Source organism: Natator depressus, chromosome 9 (assembly GCF_965152275.1).
Source record: "Natator depressus isolate rNatDep1 chromosome 9, rNatDep2.hap1, whole genome shotgun sequence".
NCBI lineage: Eukaryota > Metazoa > Chordata > Testudines > Cheloniidae > Natator > Natator depressus.
In genome coordinates, this window is record NC_134242.1 from 5578750 (window position 1) to 5601196 (window position 22447).

At 50.0% G+C, this 22447-nt stretch overlaps 1 protein-coding gene across 1 annotated transcript in view; it reads right to left on the minus strand.

Moving 5' to 3' along the window:
- Positions 1 to 22447, minus strand: part of MUC4 (mucin 4, cell surface associated) — a 42584-nt gene that overhangs the window by 14596 nt on the left and 5541 nt on the right. Inside the window, exons 4-6 of the mRNA XM_074963216.1 lie at positions 21200 to 21285; positions 20368 to 20438; positions 19447 to 19535 (exon numbers count right to left, since the gene is read on the minus strand). Of these exons, the coding sequence (XP_074819317.1) occupies positions 19447 to 19535; positions 20368 to 20438; positions 21200 to 21285 (246 nt within the window). The remainder of the gene's footprint in view (positions 1 to 19446; positions 19536 to 20367; positions 20439 to 21199; positions 21286 to 22447) is intronic.

The following is a 22447-nucleotide window of genomic DNA, read 5'->3' on the forward strand; positions in this document are numbered from 1 at the left end:
ACCCCCCCAGGGTAATCCACCCCCAGGATTACTAAAAATGGGCCTGGCCTGGCACATTCTTCTATGAGCAAATGGCATCTTGGCAACGCCATTCTGACACCTTGGGGGGGCAGCCTGCTGGTTTTGAGCAGCAGAGCGAGCGTGGCAGCCTCCCCGAATTGCCTGAACTCCTGGGTTCAGTTCCTTGCTCTGCTGCTGCTGGCGAGCTGAGGGTGGCCACCCCCTTGGAAAAGCAGGCCATCAACCACTAGTTGTGTGCCTCAGTTTCCCTCTCTGTCAGAGCGGGATAGTGACAGCCAGCTCAGAGGGATGCTGTGAGGACCAATTAGTTAATGTCTTTACAGTGCAGGAAAGTGCTGTATAAAGCCTTCAAAATATGACCCTTATCACCCATGTTACCTTGCTTACCCTAAGCCAAATTTGGGGCAAACTTCACTGCAACGATGGGGCCCAGACTGGAACGGCTGTTTTCCCAAAACACTCAGGAGGCCAAGTTCCCTGTTTTGTCCACCTTACACTGGGGGTAGCAGAACTGGGGGACTCCCTGAGTCTCAGCCTGATCCAAGGTGCATCTTAGTGCAGAACAGTCCCAGGGAACCACGTACCAGCTGGGACTAGCCAGAGAGTTATGGTCACTCCCCATCACCTTCTCCTGCACCGGGGGCTATGGAGAGGGAGGGGAAGGAGTTGGCTACGCTGGCTCTACACCTACCAGAGACTCCCCCACCCAGCAGAGGACTTGTGGCCTGTTACACATTCCCTTTACCCCACCTGAGTGATGTAAAGGGAGCAAAAGGGGCTGAGAATCCAACCCAGGGTATCTTTGGCCCACCCAGGAGTCTGAATCTGTGCTTCAATCTCTCAGGTATTTTAAGAGGGGGATGATTTCGTGGGGCTGAGGAGAAGGCTGGGCGCTGCCATCAGCTAGATGTTTTAGGGAAGTTGACTTGCAAGGGGTGAGAAAGCCAGTCACTCCTGCAGAGGTTAGTATAGGATGGGGGCATTTTCCAAGCAGCTGGGTTGAGGTATTGTTTGGCTAGTCTATTGACTGGTCATGGTGCAACCAGACTCCTCGCGTAGGTGGATCTGTTCAGGCGGAAGGAGCATGCAGGGTGCGGATGGAGCAAGATGCTGAATACATAGTCGCTCATTTGCATAACTGATGCCACGCTGCTTGTACGGAAGCCAGAGCACTGCACTGCGTAGCCCCACCTAGATCGTTAACATCCAGGCCCCCAGCACCGTGCCATCCTCTAAGCCTTTCGACGGGTACAGTTCAGAGGGGCAGAAGGTGACATGGGGTAGGACAAAAGCTGGCACTGCAGCAGACAAACGGTAGATAGGGCTGGGGGTTCGGAGGGGACCTGGGGCAGGGAGGTGGAATGTGTGGGTGGGTAGGGAGAGCCGGGGAGAGTGGGGGGTATCTCTGTCCCAGAATCATTGGCAGCTGTGAGCAGCTGCCTGAAGGTGCCGGGATGGGACACACCACAGAGGGCCCCCTTCAGGGAACGCTCTCGATGCTATGTCCCCTATAGACAAATTTCTAGGGGACCCACAGTGGGATATGGGTGCCTCTCTAGGCGGCCAGTGCCATTGCTGTGACCAGGCAGCCACCCAGGAGCCCACGACAGGGAGCCTGCACTCGAGGCTCCTGGGGAGAATGCCAGATGCCGTCCTGCCTAACAGCTGTGAAAAGCCAGGTTGCTAGATCCTGATCCTGCTGCCCTTAGCCATGCTGAGTAGCACCTTGCCCCCACCCACCCCACCCCAGACCCAGGCGTGCCCCTTGGTTCACAAGGTAACCAACAGGTAAACTGCAGCACACGGCTTATTTATTTGGGTGGAGGGGAGATTTTATGTGCATTATTATTTAAGCTCAGTACCAATGTGGACACAAGAACAAATGGATATAAACTGGCCATCAGGAAGTTTTGACTTGAAATTAGATGAATGTTTCTAACCATCAGAGGAGTGAAGTTCTGGAACAGCCTTCCAAGGGGAGCAGTGGGGGCAAAAGACCTATATGGCTTCAAGACTAAGCTTGATAAGTTTATGGAGGGGATGGTATGATGGGATAGCCTAATTTTGGCAATTAATTGATCTTCAACTATTAGCGGTAGATATGCCCAATGGCCTGTGATGGGATGTTAGATGGGGTGGGATCTGAGTTACTACAGAGAATTCTTTCCTGGGTATCTGGCTGGTGAGTCTTGCCCACATGCTCAGGATTCAGCTGATCGCTATATTTGGCATCGGGGAGGAATTTTCCTCCAGGGCAGATTGGCAGAGGCCCTGGGGTCTTTTTGCCTTCCTCTGCAGCGTGGGGCACAGGTCACTTGCTGGAGGATTCTCTGCACCTTGAAGTCTTTAAACCATGAGTTGAGGACTTCAATAGCTCAGGTTAGGGGTTTGTTACAGGAGTGGGTGGGTGAGATTCTGTGGCCTGCGATGTGCAGGGGGTCAGACTAGACGATCATAATGGTCCCTTCTGACCTTAAAGTCTGTGATTCTATGTGCAGGAATGTTTAGTGGCAGGAGGCATTTTTAAAACCCCCTTTTTGCTTATTTTATCTGCAGCCGCCGGGTTCATCAGGAGGAGGCGCTATGTTTCTGCAGGCCTAGTGCATTTCCAGCACGCGCACTGACCCAGTCAGTTCGCAATGACAGCCCACATTCCAGCCTGCTCCAGGCACACCAGAGCCGCTGCGTTGAGATGATACATCTGGAACTCAGGGCTTCAAAGCTCGTGGCCCCAAGCATCAGTGCCACTGACGGCATGACGGGACGCGACGGCATGACGGGACGCAACGCATTCCAGAGATGCTAGCGAGTGTCTCTAAGGAAGGCTCAGACTGTATCTGTAACGGGATGGAACATCCTGATGTAGGAAGCTGCAGAGCAGTGCAACGCCTCTCCCGTTAACACAAGAAGACGGGGTGTTTACAGGCAAAAAAGTGAACAGAATATTGGGACTCATCAAGAAAGGGATAGATAATAGGACAGAAAATATCATGTTGCCTCTATATAAATCCAGGGTACGCCTACATCTTGAATACTGCGTGCAGATGTGGTCGCCCCATCTCAAAAAAGGTATATTGGAACTGGAAAAGGTTCAGAAAAGGGTGACAAAAATGATTAGGGGTATAGAACGGCTTCCCTATGAGGAGAGATTAATAAGACTGGGACTTTTCAGCTTGGAAAAGAGACGATTAAGGGGGGATATGACAGAGGTCTACAAAATCATGGGTGGTATAGAGAAAGTAAATAAGGAAGTGTTATTTACTCCTTCTCATAATACAAGAACAAGGAGCCACCAAATGAAATGGATAGGTAGCAGGTTTAAAACAAACACAAAAAGGATTTTTTCATGCAACGCACTGTCAACCTCTGGAACTCCTTGCGGGAGGGTGTTGTGAATGCCAAGACTATAACAGGGTTCAAAAGGGAGTCAGATAGATTCATGGAGGATAGGTCCATCAATGGCTATTAGCCAGAATGGGCAGGGATGGTGTCCCTAGCCTCTGTTTGCCAGAAGCTGGGAATGGGAGACAGGGGATGGATCACTTGATGTTTACCTGTTCTGTTCATTGCCTTTGGGGCACCTGGCACTGGCCACTGTCCGAAGACAGGATACTGGGCTAGATGGACCTTTGGTCTGACCCAGCATGGCCGTTCTTATGTTCTTATGTTCTCCGAGAAGGACATTATGGGACTTACCCTAGCTCAGTTTCCCTAGCTGTCAAATGGGAACAACAACACATCCCCACGTTTGTCAAGTACTTTCACATCCTCTGATGGAAGCTTCTCTGCAAAGGGCAGCACATGGGTATTACTATGCCTGTCATTTGTACCTTCTTGCATATTTCCCTCTGGTTGGGGGGGTGGGGCCGGTTTATCAAAGCACAAACTTGTTGCCAGAAATCTTTGGCGTACAGTCAAAGAACACCTCTGTAATGCATTGGGTTTACAGAGAACCACCTGGGACCAAATACCATTTTTAAGAACAGGTTAATTCACCCTCTTCCTGAGCTTGATCCTGCAAGATGCTGCACAGCGCCTGCAAAATACGGAGCTGCCTTAACTCCTGTGTTCTCAGCACCTTGGAGGAAATGACCAGCAGATCTCAGGATCAGGCCCAAGTTCTATTCTCAAATCTCCCTGGCTCAGTTTCCCCAGCTATCAGGAGACCTACCTGTGTAAAGCACTTGTCGCCCCTCTCATGAAAGACTGTGGTATAAAAGTGCAGGAGTACTGTTAATAAAGCTTCAGATATTACCAAGAGGCCATAGTCTCTTACAATCTCTGCCTCTGAGCCTCCCTGTCTCTGAGGCCGGGCGAGCTTGTGTCAGCAGCTTGATCCAGTTTACAGTAACACATACGACTGAGCAAAACGCAGGACTTACCGTGTAGAATCCACACCCAGCAGCCTAAGAAGGTCCAGGGGATTGGTCTCCACATCCCCATGGCTCAGTGAAGCGCGCCAACAAGTACGATCTGCGAAGGCGGAGAAGTGTGCTAGGGAAAAGGTAGCTAATGGGAGATGCAGGTCTCCTCCCTCCGTCCTCCGGGAGCTGGAATGAAACAGGTGCAATCCCCTGGCTCCCGCCCACGGCTACTTATAGGGGCTGACCAAAGAAGGCGGGCTGCAATCATTGCATCACACCCTGTGCCCCCTCATATTCTTCCCCCGCACCACCCCCACCCGAAAACCCCCTCGCCAATAGCTTCCTCTTACTGTACATGTTCCTGGCCAGCCCCTAAGAACACACATTCCTGTCGCTCTCACATGAGTGCCCGGCAATAAAGCGAAGTGTCCAAGCGTCGGCACTTGGCTTTGAGTTCCCGCCTGGCGTCCCTACCGCACAGGGCTGAGAAGCATACCAGGAGTGCCCATGCTACCCAACAGGCGACTGCGGACACCGCAGGAGAACATGCCTGGCGGGGGCGGGGTGCCCTGGGTGGCTGTTTAGGGGACCTGAACACTGGGAAGGGGATGTAAGGGAAGAGACACACCCTGCGGGGCTGGTTGAAATTCTGCCTGCCCCCAGCCCACTCACCCCCTTTTCTGCATCAGAGACAGGTATGAAAGCCCTGCGTCTCCAGCCTCCCCCCACGAGGAGCTGCCACTGGGGGTAGGGGGTGTCTAACCAGGCCCAAATTAATAGTAGGGCCACAGGAGCTAGTTTAGAACATGGGCCAGAGGCAAAGCTAGTTAGGAGCTTAACGCCCACTGGTTTCAATGGGAGTTAGGTACCTAAATACCTTTGTGAATCTGGGCCAAGGTCTATGGTGGCCAGGGAAAACTAACCTGCCAGCAAGTACCACTCCTTACATACAAGGTCTAGCTGAGGCTGCTGGGCTCTGGAGAGAGTCTGCTCTGAACTGTGCTATGCATCACATGCAGCCGGTGGGGTTCTGGCACCTTCCTGCCGTAACGACATGCTACAGTGGTCCAGCGTTCAAATGGGGCGGGGGACACCTGCCTTTGGGGCAGTCACTCCCTCCACCAGGGAGGAATCACTGGGGCCCTTCTGGAGAAGGTATTTTCCCTGTGACTTTAGCATGAAGAGAGGAACTGGAGAAAGAGGGTCAGGCTCCAGGCAGGCCCAACTCTGGTGCAGCACTTGGAGTTCAGAGGGTACAAGCTGAACCAGGCTGCTACCAGATAAACACAGGCTTCTCGACACGTACCACTGGCCTCCACATCGGCTCAATGAAGATCCTTTTCCTATAACTCTGCCTGCTCGCTGCATCACTTATTGCTAATGAAACATGCTGGTAGAAGTGGGATTTGAACCCAACACTCCCAGAGAGGGGCACCAAATGTCCCTGATGGTGACAGTGTTGAGGCATGAATCCAATCCAGCTCTTCTGACTCTCAATCCATTTCCATACCCACTGCATTACACCACTCCCCATGCTCTGAATTCACACCTACCAATCGCCATGCCTGTCACCAAGGGGCAGGAAGCCAAGGATATAAGGGATACCACACAGCAAACCCTCGGAGGAGATGAAATTACCAGACACCCGTGCAAAAATAAAACATAGGTTCCATGCCTGTGATCACCAGGTACCACGCCTGTGATCACCAGGTACCACCATTCGGCCCCTACATGAGGAGCCCTAGCGCTGTGAACCACAGGGTCTGATGAATGGGGGCATGGCAAACACGCCCAACACAGCACTATAGCTGTGTGCAATGTTTGCCTCAAAAACCCATTCAGACTTCGCAGCAGCTTGCAACACCGGTGAACTCACCCAACACCCAAAGAGGCGCAAGCCAGCGCCTAGAGACTGCAGGAGAAGTCAGGAGCAGGTCAACATTGTCACCGCCACCTGAGAAGACATCTAAGATAAGTAGAGGTTTCCTGGGGCTTGTTGGGAGAGGCAGGAGGAGAAGAGAGGGCTAGAGAGGAAGTCTGGTACAGAGAAGGGCATCAGCAAATCATTGTGGAAGCAGTGTAATCTAGGGGTTAGAGCAGCAACTGGCAGTCAGACCTGAATTTGATTCCCCAGTAGTGGCACTGACTCTCTATTATGTCACATAACCGCTCTGTGCCTCAGTTTCCCCCATCAAATAAACAGAGTAATGCTACTTAGCCCCCATTTGTAAGGTGCTTTGAGATCCTTGGATGAAAGGCGTGTAAATGCAGAGTATCGAAGTATCATTTACTGTCATAACAGATTCGATGCATTTCCTAGCCATAAATACCTCCAAGCGCCCAAAGTGATGGCTGCTAGGGGTCATTGCTAGTGTTGTAAGCAACAAACAATTAGTACGTTGTGTCCCAGGAGAGTCTGCCAGGGAGCAGTGCCTTAGGTTGTCACTAGAGTCGAGCATCACCCAATCGGCTGGCCAGCTGCCCTGAAACCCGCAGCACTTGGAAGGGAAATGCCAAGTGAAGTCACATCACGGTTGATGAGAGCTGGTAGTATAAACACACTACTTCCACCAGTGCCGGAGCGGTCCATTAACACTGCTGATGGGGTCACAGATTGCAAATCATTAAGGGCTCTCTGCTCACTTGGAACAAATGCCAAGAGCAATTCAAACCCATTTGCAAAGTTAGGAAAGGGCCACATGTTACCAGCATATGAAATCTGACACAGGTGATAATGGGGAAATGGCTTATGAATGGACATATAGACAAATGTCACAGTGAGCTGATATCAGTTTGGAATCATGCAAGGTTAGTGAGGGATGGAAAAAGATCTGGTACCAGTAAGATTGAATTCCAGCTTCCATTCTTTTTAGTAGTGCATACATTTTTCGTGCTCCTTTGAGACTGGAATTTTCCAATCTTGGCATCAGCCCAATGCTAACTTTTTTTTTTTAAGTGTGAGGAAAATTGCTCCCATCAGCTTGCTTCTGAGTTACGTGAGGGCACGTGGGAGGAAACTGCACTTTTCCTATTTTGTGCCAACCAGACAACTCAAACAGCAGAAGCAAGGCACTTCAAACTTGTCTTGTTTTACAGATCTCATTGTTTTGCAGATCTCACTTAGGTTTAAAAAACAAGACAGTCTTGAAGCAAATCAGTTGAGGAGATTTTAAAGCCTATGGATACAAGTAGGAAATTACAAGTACACTCTTTAGGGTATAATTCACCTCTTTGCAAAGGGCCTGTACAAGGCCTAGACCACCACTTAAGCCCTCTTTGGGGGCAGTTAAGAAAGGCTCTGGTGGTGTCTAGGACTTGTGCTTCTTCTCTTCACAGGGGGGAAATCTTACCTTTGAAGAATTAATACCTTCCCTTCTCTAAAAGCCAACTAAATCCAAAGCTCCTAAATGCTGCAGCCCATCTGTCACCCAAGAAGCTTACAACCTCCCCCGCTGGCAAAGCCTGCAAGCTTCTCCAAAAAGCTGCAGATAGCAAACAGGTGGGTTCCACCGGCAGAGTGCGGAAATAGTAATTTTTGCCCCTGTTGGGCCAAGCGGCCAGCCAATATTCAGGTCTTGCTGGGTTGTTTCTGTTACAAGGAGAAATGGATGAGAGGATTCAGGTATTTCTTTGGCCCACTTTATGCACTGCTTCTCTCACGGTCTTTTGGCTTTTGGGATCTAATACACACAGACAGCAGCCTGCAGCCAATCACTCTGCTCATGCCTGCATTTGCAACTAGTCCGAGGGAAACCCCCCGAGTCCCTACCGCTTACTTTCATGTGAAACAAAAATGTAACAAAATGAGCCAGAACTCCATATGGTGACATGGACAATGATGCTCAGAGCTGATGAGGGAAAGCAAAACTCTGCAGCATTTTCTAAGAGTCACCTACATCTAGTCCCTAAGCCTCACAAATTGCCACTCCAGGAAAGAAATTGAATGTTCTACGGAGTGTCATTTTAGACCTGGCTCCAGAAGCTTAGCACAAGTGGAAGGGCACAGCATGGAGGAAACATGCCAGGAGTACAATGAAGGGATAATTAAACATTACAACATGGTTTTGAGCGGATATTAGCAAAGTTATGCCATAATATTTTAAGTACCCTGCTGTGTCCCCATTAGCATCAAACTAGCACTGAGGACTAACGGTTAGTAGAACAGAAATGTAGCTGCATTCCAGAGGGAACTAAGGTTTGGCTAAAGAAGAAGCTGAGTAAAGATCTAGGGGCATCAGAACCATCCAGCAGTGCATGGCATGCACTCTTTGGTATTAGAACTATAAAGGGATTTTGTGTAGGATAAAGAAAGATTGATAATAGCTTTGAATCTGAGTCATAACAACACCTATTGATGAGCTTTAGACTAGAATCTATGTACGTTAACCACGATCTGTCCAAATGCTATTGGCGGATTTATTGACAGAGGTTTCTAAACTCAACCGCGCCTTGTCAACTAGTCAGTGTTGTTTGAGCTGGGATACACAGAACACCAGCAACCTTTGAGCAAATGAATGGAGCAGTTGTTCCAATACCATTTAGATTACAGCACATCTCACTTGGCTCGCCCCGTCGTTTTACAGCACTGAACGTGGTTGCCAATGCACTGGAAAGGGCTGGGTTAACCATAGATCCTGCTACGCTCTGTGTAACAGCCTTGTAAGAGTTGTGATACGTGCCGTACAGGCTGCCCAAGATGAACGTGCAGTGGACCCATGGACCCTAGGTGGGACCTGAACTCCCACGTACCTCAGACTCTCAGGATGAGCCTTTCCCAGGGCCAGGTGTGGGCAATACACTGACTTAATGCATCTGAGCAAGCCTCTCTGGCAAGTCACTGCTCACTCAGCCAGACAAGTGCCCTGTTAGCTCGAGTGACAGGGGCCTGGGCTGTTGGTAGCCAAGGACCCAGTTTGATCCTTACTGATGACCAGGGTGTCTGTGGGCCAGGTTCTCAGCATCATTAAGGCTGGTTTGCACCGCACCAGCAGTGCAGATCAGCCATACAGTCATTGTAATTGGAACAAGCCAGCTGGAGATTCCCCTGGGGCAGAGGCGTGACAAATTTGAGGATCTGTTTCAGCTTACAAGTTCTGGTTGACATTACACCGTGTTTCTATCAAAATGGCTGTATCATGAATGTCTCTCTGCCCGGGATAGCTCAGTGGTTTGAGCGTTGGCCTGCTAAACCCAGGATTGTGAGTTCAATCCTTGAGGGGGCCATTTAGGGATCTGGGGCAAAAATTGGGGATTGGTCCTGCTTTGAGCAGGGGGTGGGACTAGATGACCTCCTGAGGTCCCTTCCAACCCTGATATTCTAGGATTCTATGTCTTGCCCGATCGAGAGGCATGCCTTCCTCAGCTTGAGGACAATCAGAAGGTATTTCACATTTGAGGGTGGTACTTTGGTCACAGTAGGATGCTAAAGAGTAACTGCAAGCTTGGAAAACCAGTTTCATCTCAGAGTAAGTCGACACTAGAAATGCCATAGCAGCAGCACTGTAGCGTGGTGACGGAAGAAATCCACGTCTCTGAGCGGCAGTAGCTAGGCTGATGGAAGAATCCTTCTCTCGACCCAGCGGTGTCTACACCAGGGGTTAGGTTGGCTTAATTACTTCGCACCGGGCAGGAAATTTTTAAGCTGACCTAACTTTATAGTGTAGAGCAGCCCTTACCCCTCTGATCGGGGGAGGAAGAGGAGAGCAGTGGAAAGCCACCAAAAGATGGAACAAAGGAATCCAGGTGTGGAGAGGGGAGCGTACAAACTCCAGAGAGCGGCACGGGAAGAGGGAGCAGTGGGGAAGAAGTCTCCATGAGAGAGAAGCAACCCAGCATGTAGCAGGCTCCTGGGGCAGGTGGACCTGCCTCCTTTCCTGAGCCCAGCTGGGCCCCAAGGACTTCCCAGGGAAAGGTGAGCTAGTGAGGGGCATTGCAGCCAGGAGGTCCGTTGTTTACTAAATGATCCATGCACTCTTGTGCTTTATAGGATGAAATAAAAGAGCAATAACGTGCCAGATTTGTGCAAAGTGTGTGTGTGCCTGTTATCTGCTTCACAATTGCCACCTTCTTGCCTTCTGGGAGGGTTCCACAGTACCCCAGAGCTCTGGGAGAGGGTGTGTTTAAGTACAGGGGAGTCTGAAGAGCCAGCCTGGTGCCTGGGGCTAGGCAACTGGATAGCAGGTTCCAGCTCGCAGGATAGGCTGCTGGACAAAGGGTCTGCACCCCAAGAGTGTGCCTAAGTGCCCCCAGACTGGGGCAGTGGCTGTGGCTAGCCTCCATGCAGGCTCTGGGAGGAGCAATTTGGATTCCCCTGGTAGCAGTCTACGAAGGCCAGCACACAGATCTGCGGCCAGAGCAATGCCAGACTGAGGGTCAGTGTGGCCGGCTCTACGTCGCTCTCTCCCAGCCTACCAGCGCAGGGGGCATGGCCAGGGGAAAGGGGCCTGGCCAGAACACTCACACTCTGGTGAGCCCTTGCGGCTGCTGGCAGCTGGCACCACCTGATTGCTTCTCCACACCAGCTGAGTGCCCGGCAGGCCACGGTTTGAGGGCACATAAAGGAAGGTAATTGCCTCTTTGCGCTGCCCCCTGTCCCCCCAGGCGGGACTGGACATGAATCAGCCAGCGCCCAGGACCAGCTGCAGGATCCTTATGCACGGATCCCTGTGACCGAATGGGGGCTCTGTTTCCTTCGGGTTAGCTGGTCACTTCTGACAGCTCCTGCTGGACCCTTTGCCATACCTGCACCTTGGCCCGATGTTTCACGCCAGCTCCACTCCTCCAGCTGCCTGGTGACCTGGCATTGCCCCAGGACGCCTGGCGTGACCAGTTTTCAGTTTCCCCTCCAGGCCTTAATAAGCTTCCCATGCATCTGCCTGCTCCAGCGATGGAGGGATTGGAGACTGTCTCCTCTCTGGTCAACAGTCCTGCGTTCCAGGAGGCAGCCAGCATTTGCTCAGCACCCGTCTTATTAATTCCCAACAACCAGCTCAGCAGCCTGGTGAGAGGGGCTGGCAGCTACCGGCTGGCCTCTGAGCTCGAGCAGCAGCCTGTGAAGTGAGCCCCCAGCGAGGTCTCGGTACAATTAACTGACTCTCGTGAGCAGCACACTCCTCTGAAAGAGATTGTGAACGGAGCCAGGCCTGCTGCTGCGGCAAAAGGCCAGAGCCAGCTGTTGCTGGCGCGATGTGGCTGTGTCGGGAGCACGGTGCTTTTCTCAAGCTGCAGCTAGCTGCACCGGCTGTATACCCCTTCCCAGAGCAGGTGTCAGGCATGTTGGCCTGCAGCTGAGCCTGGGCCCACTAGCTGACCTGCAGCTGCGCATCCTGATTGACCGGACCCGCCCTGATTTGCTGAGAGGCGTCACCAGGCCGGTCCTTACGCCCAGCAGCAGCATTAGTCAGTGGCTACTCAAATGCTTATTCCTGCAGCTGTGGTTGCTCCTGTACCTGCCTTGTTCCCAGGCCCGCCCCCACTCTGCTCCCGTGCCTGGTTCCAGCTCCGATTCCTGCTCCCTGACCCAGGCTCTCTTCTTGGCCTCTGATCCCCACTGCTCGGACCACTAGGCCTGACCGTCCACGCCCCGGTTCGTGACACTAGGGAAGGTTACTCGGACGCTATGGTGATAGAGCCATGTGAAGAGGCAGGTTCAGAGCAGGGCCACTGTTGCCAGGGGAACGCGGTGCCGCAGCTGTGGGGAATGCACCCATTTTACTGACTGGTGAGTAGCTCCTATCCCGTGGCTGCTATGGAGGCACTCCACGTCCCAGTATGCTGAGCACAGCAGGACCCTTACCACCGCCTTTGGAGGGTCCCTGCCAAGGGGCACAAGGATCACTGGAAAACTGAGCCATCTCTTCTCTCTGCTCAGCATCCCTGAGTGCCCAGGAGCCACGCTGAGCAGCCGCTGGTACGCATTGGCTCCAGTTCAAACCGTGGGAGTAGTCACCTTCTGAGACCAGCACCAGAGCAAGCCCTTGGAATCTTTCCCTTCCTTTGTGACGCAGGTTGGCTTGATTATACTGGCCTTGGATCTGTTCCATGACCTGGGGTCCAAAGTTATGGATTCAGCAGCCATCGAAATCAGTCCAGTGGGACATTGTGTGGGAGGACTAATTTCCTGGAGGTGTTCCAAGGCGTAGGCAGAGCTTCAGGATTAGGTCACGTAGCCCTAGTATAAACCGCACACCAGGACCCTGTTGACCCTGTTTGCAACCTCTCTGATAGCTTAGAGACTCAACAGCAGAGAACTCCAGAAATCACTGGATGCTAAGAGAAAAGGAGGACTTGTGGCACCTTAGAGACTAACCAATTTATTTGAGCATAAGCTTTTGTGAGCTACAGCTCACTTCATCGGATGCATACTGTGGAAAGTACAGAAGATCTTTTTATACATACAAACCATGAAAAAATGGGTGTTTACCACTACAAAAGGTTTTCTCTCCCCCCTCCCCACTCTCCTGCTGGTAATAGCTTATCTAAAGTGATCACTCTCCTTACAATGTGTATGATAATCAAGTTGAGCCATTTCCAGCACAAATCCAGGTTTTCTCCCCCCCCACACACAAACCCACTCTCCTGTTGGTAGTAGCTTATCTAAAGTGATCACTCTCCTTACAATGTGTATGATAATCAAGGTGGGCCATTTCCAGCACAAATCCAGGGTTTAACAAGAACGTCTAATGCTAAGAGAACCTACTGGTTCCCTACGCCAGTGGCCAGATCCTCCACTGCCCAGCTCCGCACTGCCAAGAATGAGGAGAGCTCAAAGGAGCCCTCTTGTAACAATCAGACACCTCCAGGAGAGGACAGCGGGTCTGAAAGCAAAAAAATAAGCAATTGAATCAACTGGTTGCATACAACGTTGTTATGTACAAATAGATATCAAATAAAGTCTGTTATGAAAGCTTGTAATGATCTCAACTTGATGGGCATTAGGAGATCTGTTTATTGGTTGTGTGTATGTGCTTCCAAGCCAGCTGTTTACACAAAACCAATGTCAAGTACCCATCTATTGTCCAGCCAGGGAAAGACAATGGGGGACCATTCAAATTAATGGGAAAGCACTGAAACAACTTGAAACTGAAAAGAAAACGTTACTCGTGGAAAACTAGGAAAGGAGGGAATCCTCCCCACCCTGAATCAGTGAGTCACCATGACAAGAGAAAAAAACAGGCTTGGGTCTGTTAATTGTACCTAGGTCTATCCAGAAACTGAGGGCCAGCATGTAAGCAGGGCACTGTCCGTGAAACACTGGATCCCCTCTAGGACCAGGGCACACTGGGGAAACCGTTCAGAAGCAATGGATAACTTGTATTAGAAAACGGAATTTAGCTAACATAGAAGTGCAAAGCCAGAGGTTGCATCTATGTTTGTTTTCTGTATGACTTGTCTGTGTTTGCTTTTCCTCACTGTTTGACCTTTGACTCTGATTCTTCTATCAAATAAAGAGGGCTGTCCAGCAATTAAAAAAATTAATTGCGATTAATCGCATTGTTAAACAATAATAGAATACCATTTATTTAAATATTATTGGATGTTTTCTATATTTTCAAATATATTGATTTAAATTACAACACAGAATACAAAGTGTACAGTACTCACTTTATATTTATTTTTATTACAAGTATTTGCACTGTAAAAAAACAAAAGAAATAGTATTTTTCAATTCTCCTAATACAAATACTGTAGTGCAATCTCTTTATCATGAAAGTTGAACTTACAAATGTAGAATTATGTGCAAAAAAACGGCATTCAAAAATAAAACAATGTAAAATTTTAGAGCCTGCAAGTCCACTCAGTCCTACTTCTTGTTCAGCCAATCGCTCAGACAAACAAGTTTGTTTACATTTGCAGGAGATAATGCTGCTTCTTGTTTACAATGTCACTTGAAAGTGAGGACAGGTGTTCTCGTGGCACTGTTGTAGCCGGTGTCACAAGATATTTACATGCCAAATGTGCTAAAGATTCACATGTCCCTTCATGCTTCAATCACCATTCCAGGGGACATGCATCCATGCTGATGATGAGTTCTGCTCGATAACAATCCAAAGCAGTGCGGACTGATGCATGTTAATTTTCATTATCTGAATCAGATGTCACCTGCAGAAGGTTGATTTTCTTTTTGGTGGTTCGGATTCTGTAGTTTCCACATTAGAGTGGTGTTCTTTTAAGACTTCTGAAAGCATGCACCACACCTCGTCCCTCTCAGATTTTGGAAAGCACTTCAGATTCTTAAACTTGGGTCAAGTGCTGTAACTATCTTTAGAAATCTCGCATTGGTACCTTCTTTGCGTTTTGTGAAATCTGCTGTGAAAGTGTTCTTAAAATGAACATGTGCTGGGTCATCATCCAAGTCTGCTATAACATGAAATATATGGCAGAATGTGGGTAAAACAGAGCAGGGGACATACAATTCTCCCCCAAGGAGTTCAGTCACAAATTTAATTAATGCATTATTTTTTTAACAAGCGCCATCAGCATGGAAGCATGTCCTCTGGAATGGTGGCGAAAGCATGAAGGGACATACAAATGTTTAGCATATCTGGCACATAAATACCTTGCAATGCCAGCTACAAAAGTGCCATGCAAATGCCTGTTCTCACTTTCTGGTAACATTGTAAATAAAAAGCGGGCAGCATTATCTCCTGTAAATGTAAACAAACTTGTTTGTCTTAGCGATTGGCTGAACAAGAAGTAGGACTGAGTGGACTTGTAGGCTCTGAAATTTTACATTGTTTTGTTTTTGTTATGTAACAAAAAAAATCTACATTTGTAAGCTGCACTTTCATGATAAAGAGATTGCACTACAGTACTTGTATGAGGTGAATTGAAAAATACTATTTCTTTTGTTTATCATTTTTACAGTGCAAATATTTGTAATCAAAAATACTATACACTTTGATTTCAATTACAACACAGAATACAATATATATGAAAATGTAGAAAAACATTCCAAATGTTTAATACATTTCAATTGGTATTCTATTGTTTAACAGTGCGATTAAAACTGCGATTAATCACGATTAATTTTTTTGAGTTAATCACGTGAGTTAACTGCGATTAATCAACAGCCCTACAAATAAACTTTTTGTTTATTTCTACTCCGCTGCATATAATTCTAGACAAATTGGCAATCCTCTTCTTGGGTTGGCCAACACCCAAAGGAAGAGAACACAGACACTCAACCACAACCTCCAGTCACTCCACAGCCTGAGGTCCCCTGAATCCAGGGAGGGTGCTGTGAGCACAGAGAAGTGGGAGATGAAGGTGTAAATGGGGTGGAACCTGTATAGAGCCCCACATGAATGAATGGATGAAATTCAATAAGGAAAAATGCAAACTACACCCCTTAGGAAGGAACAATCAGTTGCACACACATAAAATGGGAAATGACTGCCTAGGAAGGAGTACTGCGGAAAGGGGTCTGGGGGTCATAGTTGATCACAAGGTAAATATGAGTCAACAGTGTAACGTTGTTGCAAAAAAAGCAAACGTCATTCTGGGATGTATTAGCAGGAGTGTTGCAAGCAAGACATAAGACGTGATTCTTCTGCTCTCCTCTGCGCTGATTAGGCCTCAACTGGAGTATTGTGTCCAGTTCTGGATGCCACATTTCAGGAAAGATGTGGACGAAGTGGAGAAAGTCCAGAGAAGAGCAACAAAAATGATTAAAGATCTAGAAAACATGACCTCTGAGGGAAGATTGAAAAAAATTTGGTTTGTTCAGTCTGGAGAAGAGAGGACTGAGAGGGGACATGAGAACAGCTTTTACGTACATAAAAGGTTGTTACAAGAAGGAGGGAGAAAAATTGTTCTCATTAACCTCTGAGGACAGGACAAGAAGCAATGGGCTTAAATTGCAGCAAGGGAGGTTTAGGTTGGACATTAGGGAAAACTACCTAACTGTCAGGGTGGTTAAGCACTGGAATAAATTGCCTAGGGAGGTTGTGGAATCTCCATCATTGGGGATTTTTAAGAGCAGGTTGGACAAACACCTGTCAGGGATGGTCTAGATAGTGGATGGTCTACACAATCCTGCCTTGAGTGCAGGGGACTGGACTAGACGACCTCTCGAGGTCCCTTCCAGTCCTACACTTCAATGATTCTATGTGTTACTTAGCACAGGGCCCTGGAAAACGTACTGCTTAGGGCCAGCCCACATATTGGAGCTGTTTACCTTTAAAGGTAGGGGGGAGCTAAAGAGAGTGCTGAGAGTGCAAACAACACAGGTGAGCAGTCCTAGTCTCTGAGAGGGCACTAGCCAGGCTCCTGGCTGGGAACACAGGCTCTGCCTCAGTTTACATAAGGGGGTCTTCTGTGTTTTATATATACAGCATGATGTGAGAGAAAATCAGAACCAGCAGCTTTGCTCCCTGGGCTTGGAGGTTGGAAGAGAAATCCAACTTGCATCAGCCGTGTTATCCGTCCATCCACCCACCTGGTTCCCATCACCACTGTATCTGATGAGGTGTATCAGTGATGCTCAGACTATGACCTAAGAAAGGACCACTGCTGGTCTGCAGAGACCTCTCTCATGGCCGGCAGGACCATGAGAGAAGACAGAACTCTGCACGGCCGGTGCGGGACTGGGACCAGAAGGGGTCCACAAGGGAATGGTTTCCGAAGTGGTGTGCAAAATGCAATGTGCGAGAACCTCTCTGGCAGGTGACAATGGCGAGAGCTGCAGGCACATTGTCCTGTCTCCCGCTGGGAAGCTGCGCTCCAACACCAGTCTCGGTCTCGTGACAACGGGGAGTCACCCAGCCCACACCTCCTGGATTCCTGGAAAAGGAAAAAGGCCAGTGGGGTCCATGTGCAGGATGGGCAGAGATGTCGCAGATATGGGTGTAGCTGCTGTTAGTTTACCGCCAGCGTATTGAACGTGCTCCTACTGGGACACACCAGCAGCACAATCCCACATGGGACGAACAATAGGGTCAGTCCCCATACGTCCGCGAAGGGCCAAACATCCTTATGATTCCTGGGTCCTTGCACACCCATTGCACACAGACAGGGAAAGGCAAACCAACAAAGGGGGGAAACCAGGCGCTGGACACACACATGGGTAGGGCTGCCAGTGTGCGACTGGTGCCCAGAAAGTATGATGCATCCTACCCGCTTCATGGTCCACGTACTGAGCTATATGTGACCCCTCACCGCCTCCTTATGGCTGATCATGTGTTGCAGCAGCATCCAGCAGTGCCACGTTCAGCATTTCAGGCCACTTGTAGGGGTGGGAAGAACCTACAATTTAACTGAGATTTGTTTAATTTCAGATAAGATTCATGCTCCTGGGATCTGGTCAATGCTTGGGTAAGGTTTTATTCCAGCCCAATCAGTTTGCAAGTCATTATAGCTTCTTTTAGGGGCTCCCCTCTCTCCACAAATATAAGAGGGTGAATTCCTCAGATCAGCATTGGAAGTTCAGCATATTAGCCGAGGAGAACACGCACACTTCACTGAATAGGACCCCAAGTCCTCAGTTACTCCATTCCTGTGCTGGGCACAGGATGGGGGTGGGGGGCAGAACTGAAGGGGGAACGGCAGGGGGGCCGTCCCAGATCACACCCAGTTGTGCCCAGAGTGGTCTTTTAAAATTATTTTAACACAGCTAATAAAGATAACAAAGAAAAGAACGGTAACTAAGCCGGAGTAGAGAACCATTATCAGATTATACAATAAAGTAAGTCCAAGCTTTTTCACGGGTGAGGGCAAAGAAGAACATAACAAATACAATTATTAACTGGTAAAGAGATTTGCCCACCCAAATCATGTGATAATGGTCATTTTGTTATGCCCTGGTTTGGGGTTCTCTGAGATCATGAAACTAGTCTTCAGTTCTATACCCGCCAGTGTATTTTCAGGGTCCATTTCTGTCCTCTTTGAGGCCCTATTATTCTGCCCGAGCAGCTCACAGGGGCCAGAGTGTAACTGAGAATTCCTAGATCCCAAGGCAGACGGGACCATTGTGATCAGCTAGTCTGACCTCCTGCGTAACACATGCCAGAGAATGGCCCCCAGATAATTCCGGGAGCAGATATTTTAGAGAAACATCCAACTGTGATTTTAAAATTGCCAGTGATGGAAACTCCACTGCGACCCTGGGTAAATTGTTCCAGTGGTTAATTACTCTCGCGGTTAAAAATGTTACACCTTATTTCCAGTCTGAATCCAGTGCTAGGCCAGGGTTAAATAAAACAAAAAATTATTATTTGATTTGGTCTTGAAATTCCCAAAATTCTGGTTTTTTGGGGTTGTTAAAACAAGGGGAGGGTTTAAAAAATTGCTCGAACTAATCATTGTTTCAGTGTGATTTTATCTGGCTGATTGACCAGTTAATGAATTACTAGTTTCATTTGCCTCGGGGAGGGGACAAACTGCTTAACTGGGACTGGAAAAATCCAGCGAAGGACCCTGCAGAACTGGGTTTCCATCACTGCTTCCTTCATACTCCCAGGTAGCCAGGGTCAGTACCAGGGTGGGTTTTAACTATCAGGACAAAGACGTAAAATGGACTCTGCATTCAGTGGGGAGCCAGTGCAGAGAGTCCCTAAGCGGTGTGCTCACAGTAGCTTGTGTTGCTAAGTGGATGGGCTGCAGCTGTCAGGAGGAGCAAACTACTATGAAAAATGAAAAACAGAGGTCAAAAAGGAGGAATAATGATTGAGCAGGGGGGTGAATAAAGGGTGAGGCCATCCTCTGCCCTGCGGAGCTCCTGCTGCTAATTGCTGGAGTGACACTCCCCGGGCATGCCAGGATGGCTGAATGTTCACTGCCAAAGAGGAACAAGGAAGAGATTTTTCTTTTATTCATTTCCCCGCTACTGTTGTTTGGAAGGGCTGGGCCCAGGAAGGAGGCAGAGAGCTAATGACTGGGGGGGTGAAATTCATTCCTCTCTGGGGGGTTCGCACTAGGCCTACTTATATTTCAAGTTGCCTTTAAGCCCTATGCGGTGCTTAGCATTCACTGCACATTGCCTTGGGTTGCAAAGACCTTTCTCTCCGTTCCAGAGGATGGTTGAGGGAGGCACATTGGCAGGACGGTGTGGGAAAGCTCTCACCGATGCAGTCCTCGCTCCAGCTAAGTGGTGGACAGAAGACTTTCATCTCCAGGCCCATCAGCCCACCACCTGCCAGATAACGACTCATTCTGGAAACGGACAGGGAAACATCCCGATCCACCCTGGGGGCTGGTGGGAACCACGGAAACAACTGCCCAGATCTTACAGCCAAGAATTTATTCCAGAGAACGAAAGTGCAGGCAGCAGGGCTGGGGACACGTCCTGGGAGGGAGGTTAGCCTCTCTGGTCCCTGATGAGTGACCCGTTCCATTTCTCTGGGTCCAGGGTCAATACGACCCAAAACATAAACATAACTTGGAAAAAACAATTCCTTTTACCCTGGGCTCGCAGGATTCGCCTGCACCTGGACAGCCAGCAATGCAGCAGCAGTCAGAGCCTCCACTCGCTGTTCGCCCACAAGATCCCAATATTATTGATTATATGACAGCAAGGCCTAGTGGCTGCGACTGAGATATGGTGCTAGGATGTACACATATATAGTCAGAGACAGCCCCAAGAGCTTGCAATTCAAATCATTGGCTCCTTTCATACAGGAAGAGAGGACGGAGAGGGGAAATCTCCAGACTTGACATTTTTCATCTTCACTGGGACCTTTAAAGGGCATTCACCTCTTTTTTGAATTCTTACTGACTATGGAATCTCCCAAGGGCTTTGGCCTTTGAGAACCAGAGTCCAGGAGGGTTATGGCATAAAAGCCTGAGGTCTCAGCATGCAGAAGAGAGATTTCTTCTCCTGGGGTTAAACCTGTATTTTCCAGGTGTGGTTTCCACTCCGGAGTTGAGGAGCACAGGTAGCCGCAGCCGCGTGGTCCCCTTTCGTGTCGTGGGCCTTGTCCCGCTCACTGTGGTACCCAGACACGAAGCCGGCGGTTCCTTGGGGACCAGCAGAGTCACTGCTCACTTTTCTCGGACTCCTTTCCAGAGGACATTGAACTCGGTGCATGTGAACTTCCTTTTTAGCTCTTGCTCAAGCTGCGGGGAAAAGCATGGGGATGAAACCCACATAGCATGAGGATAGCGCTAAAACTGTGCCCCTGTGTCCCAACCCCGCTCTGCGGCAGCAGCGCTGGGCAGGAGAGGCGGGAAAATCCCCCCCAGCAGCCTCTGACCCTGTCCCTGGCAGAAGCCGTGGGAAAGCCCCTGCAGGGGGAAAGCCCCTACACCCAACCCCACTCTGTGGCAGAAGCACTGGGCAGGCGGGGCTGGAGAAGCCCAAGCGCCCCGACCCTGGTCCCCTACAGAAGCTGGGGGGGCAGGGGAGGAAGCCTCAGCACCCGGAGCCCTGCTGTGGCCCCAGGACTGGAGGAGCTCTCACTCCCCACTGCGCCCCAGGGCCATGGCGCAGGGACAGAGCTTCTCCAGTCGTGGGGCTGCAGTGGAGTGTGGGGGAGGAGAAAGGAGCAAAAGGGGTTGCGGGGCTGCGGTGGGGGAGGCAGCGTGGGGGGGACCCTGGGTGGAACAAAGGTGGGCCCTGGGGAAGGGGCAGAAAGGGGTGGGGCTGTGGGCGGGGCCGCAGGCAGAAGGGGTGGGGAGGGGCTCCCCACTTGCTCTGGCCCAGGATCCCAGGAAACCTTAATCCTCCTCCGGACCATGGACTGCATCTTTTTACAGTGTTAGCGTCTATTCAGCCCCAACTTTTCAACCTTTGCTTTTAAAGGCAAACCCCTTGGCGGCCTACTTCACACGCTGCGTTGACATTCTGTGTTAGAGATGTCAGATTTCACAAATCTCACCTTGGACAAAACCAGATGCCTAACCTGGGGCTCGCTGAGGTTCAGGTGAGTGGTGAGTCCCACCGATAGGAAGATGTGAGCACCAGCTAGGAATGGAGAGAGCAAATTATTATTAGGTTACCAAGAATTTCCGTCCCAGTAGCATCTAGACTCCCCCACCAAAATCAGAGCCCCATAGCGCTAGGTGCTGTACATACTTATTGGATGAGAAGGAGCCTGCCCCAAATCTAAATAAACAAGAGCATTGTACAGATGGGGAACTGAGGCACAGAGAGACTCAGGGTCTGTCTACACTGCAGTTAGACACCCACAGCTGGCCTGTGCCAGCTGACTCAGGCTCCTGGGTCTCAGGCTAAGGGGCTGTTTAACTGCAGTGTAGACAGGCTTGGGCTGCAGCCTGAGCTCTGGGACCCTCCCACCTCATGGGGTCCTAGAGCCTGGACTCCAGCCGGAGTCCGAATGTCTCCACCGCAATTAACAACCGCTTAGCCCGAGTCAGCTGGCCCGGGCTGGCTGCGGGTGTCTAACTGCATACCCTGCAGACCCTGCGTACCTTGCCCAAGGGAACACAGGGAGTCTGCAGCACAGCCGGGAATTGAAGCCAGCCCGATGCCTTAGCACAAGATCACCCTTCCTCTCCTTTCTAATCCCTAAACCAACCCTTTGGGCCACTGTTCCCTCTAAGCTGTGTGCACGCACACACAGACCCTAAACCCCGCGCACACGGCGAAACACCGCGCGCACAAAAATTTTCCCAGAAGCACAAAAATGTGCACAGAAGAAATTTTTTGCGCACACGGCCTGTCAAAAATTAGAGGGAACATTGCTTTGGGCCAGCTCTGCCCTCGATTCACGGGCTCTGTGTGTCACTGTCTATCGCGTCCAGGCAGCGGGTGAGGACTCCGGGGACTCCTGGACCAACCCCTCGTAAGCCATTGTACCGGAACGCCCTTCCGGCTCCCAAAGACAGGCCGGAACAGCAAGCTGGACATTCAACTCGAGCCCTGGCCCATGGTCCTTGGCCAGGAATCCCCGGAGACCCCGGCTGGAGAACAGACCTCCTTGTGCATAGAAAGCAAGAGACAAGGTCTCTCAATTTATGGCACAGCTGATCTGGAGGGGCGGGGGGCGAGGGATTAAAAACAACAAACTACAAAGGCACCTGTGGAACGTCGGGCTTGTCAGGGGTGCAACACTCGCTGCCAGATCTCCCGTAGCTGAGGGGAGAGGAATCAGCAGGGGGCAGGG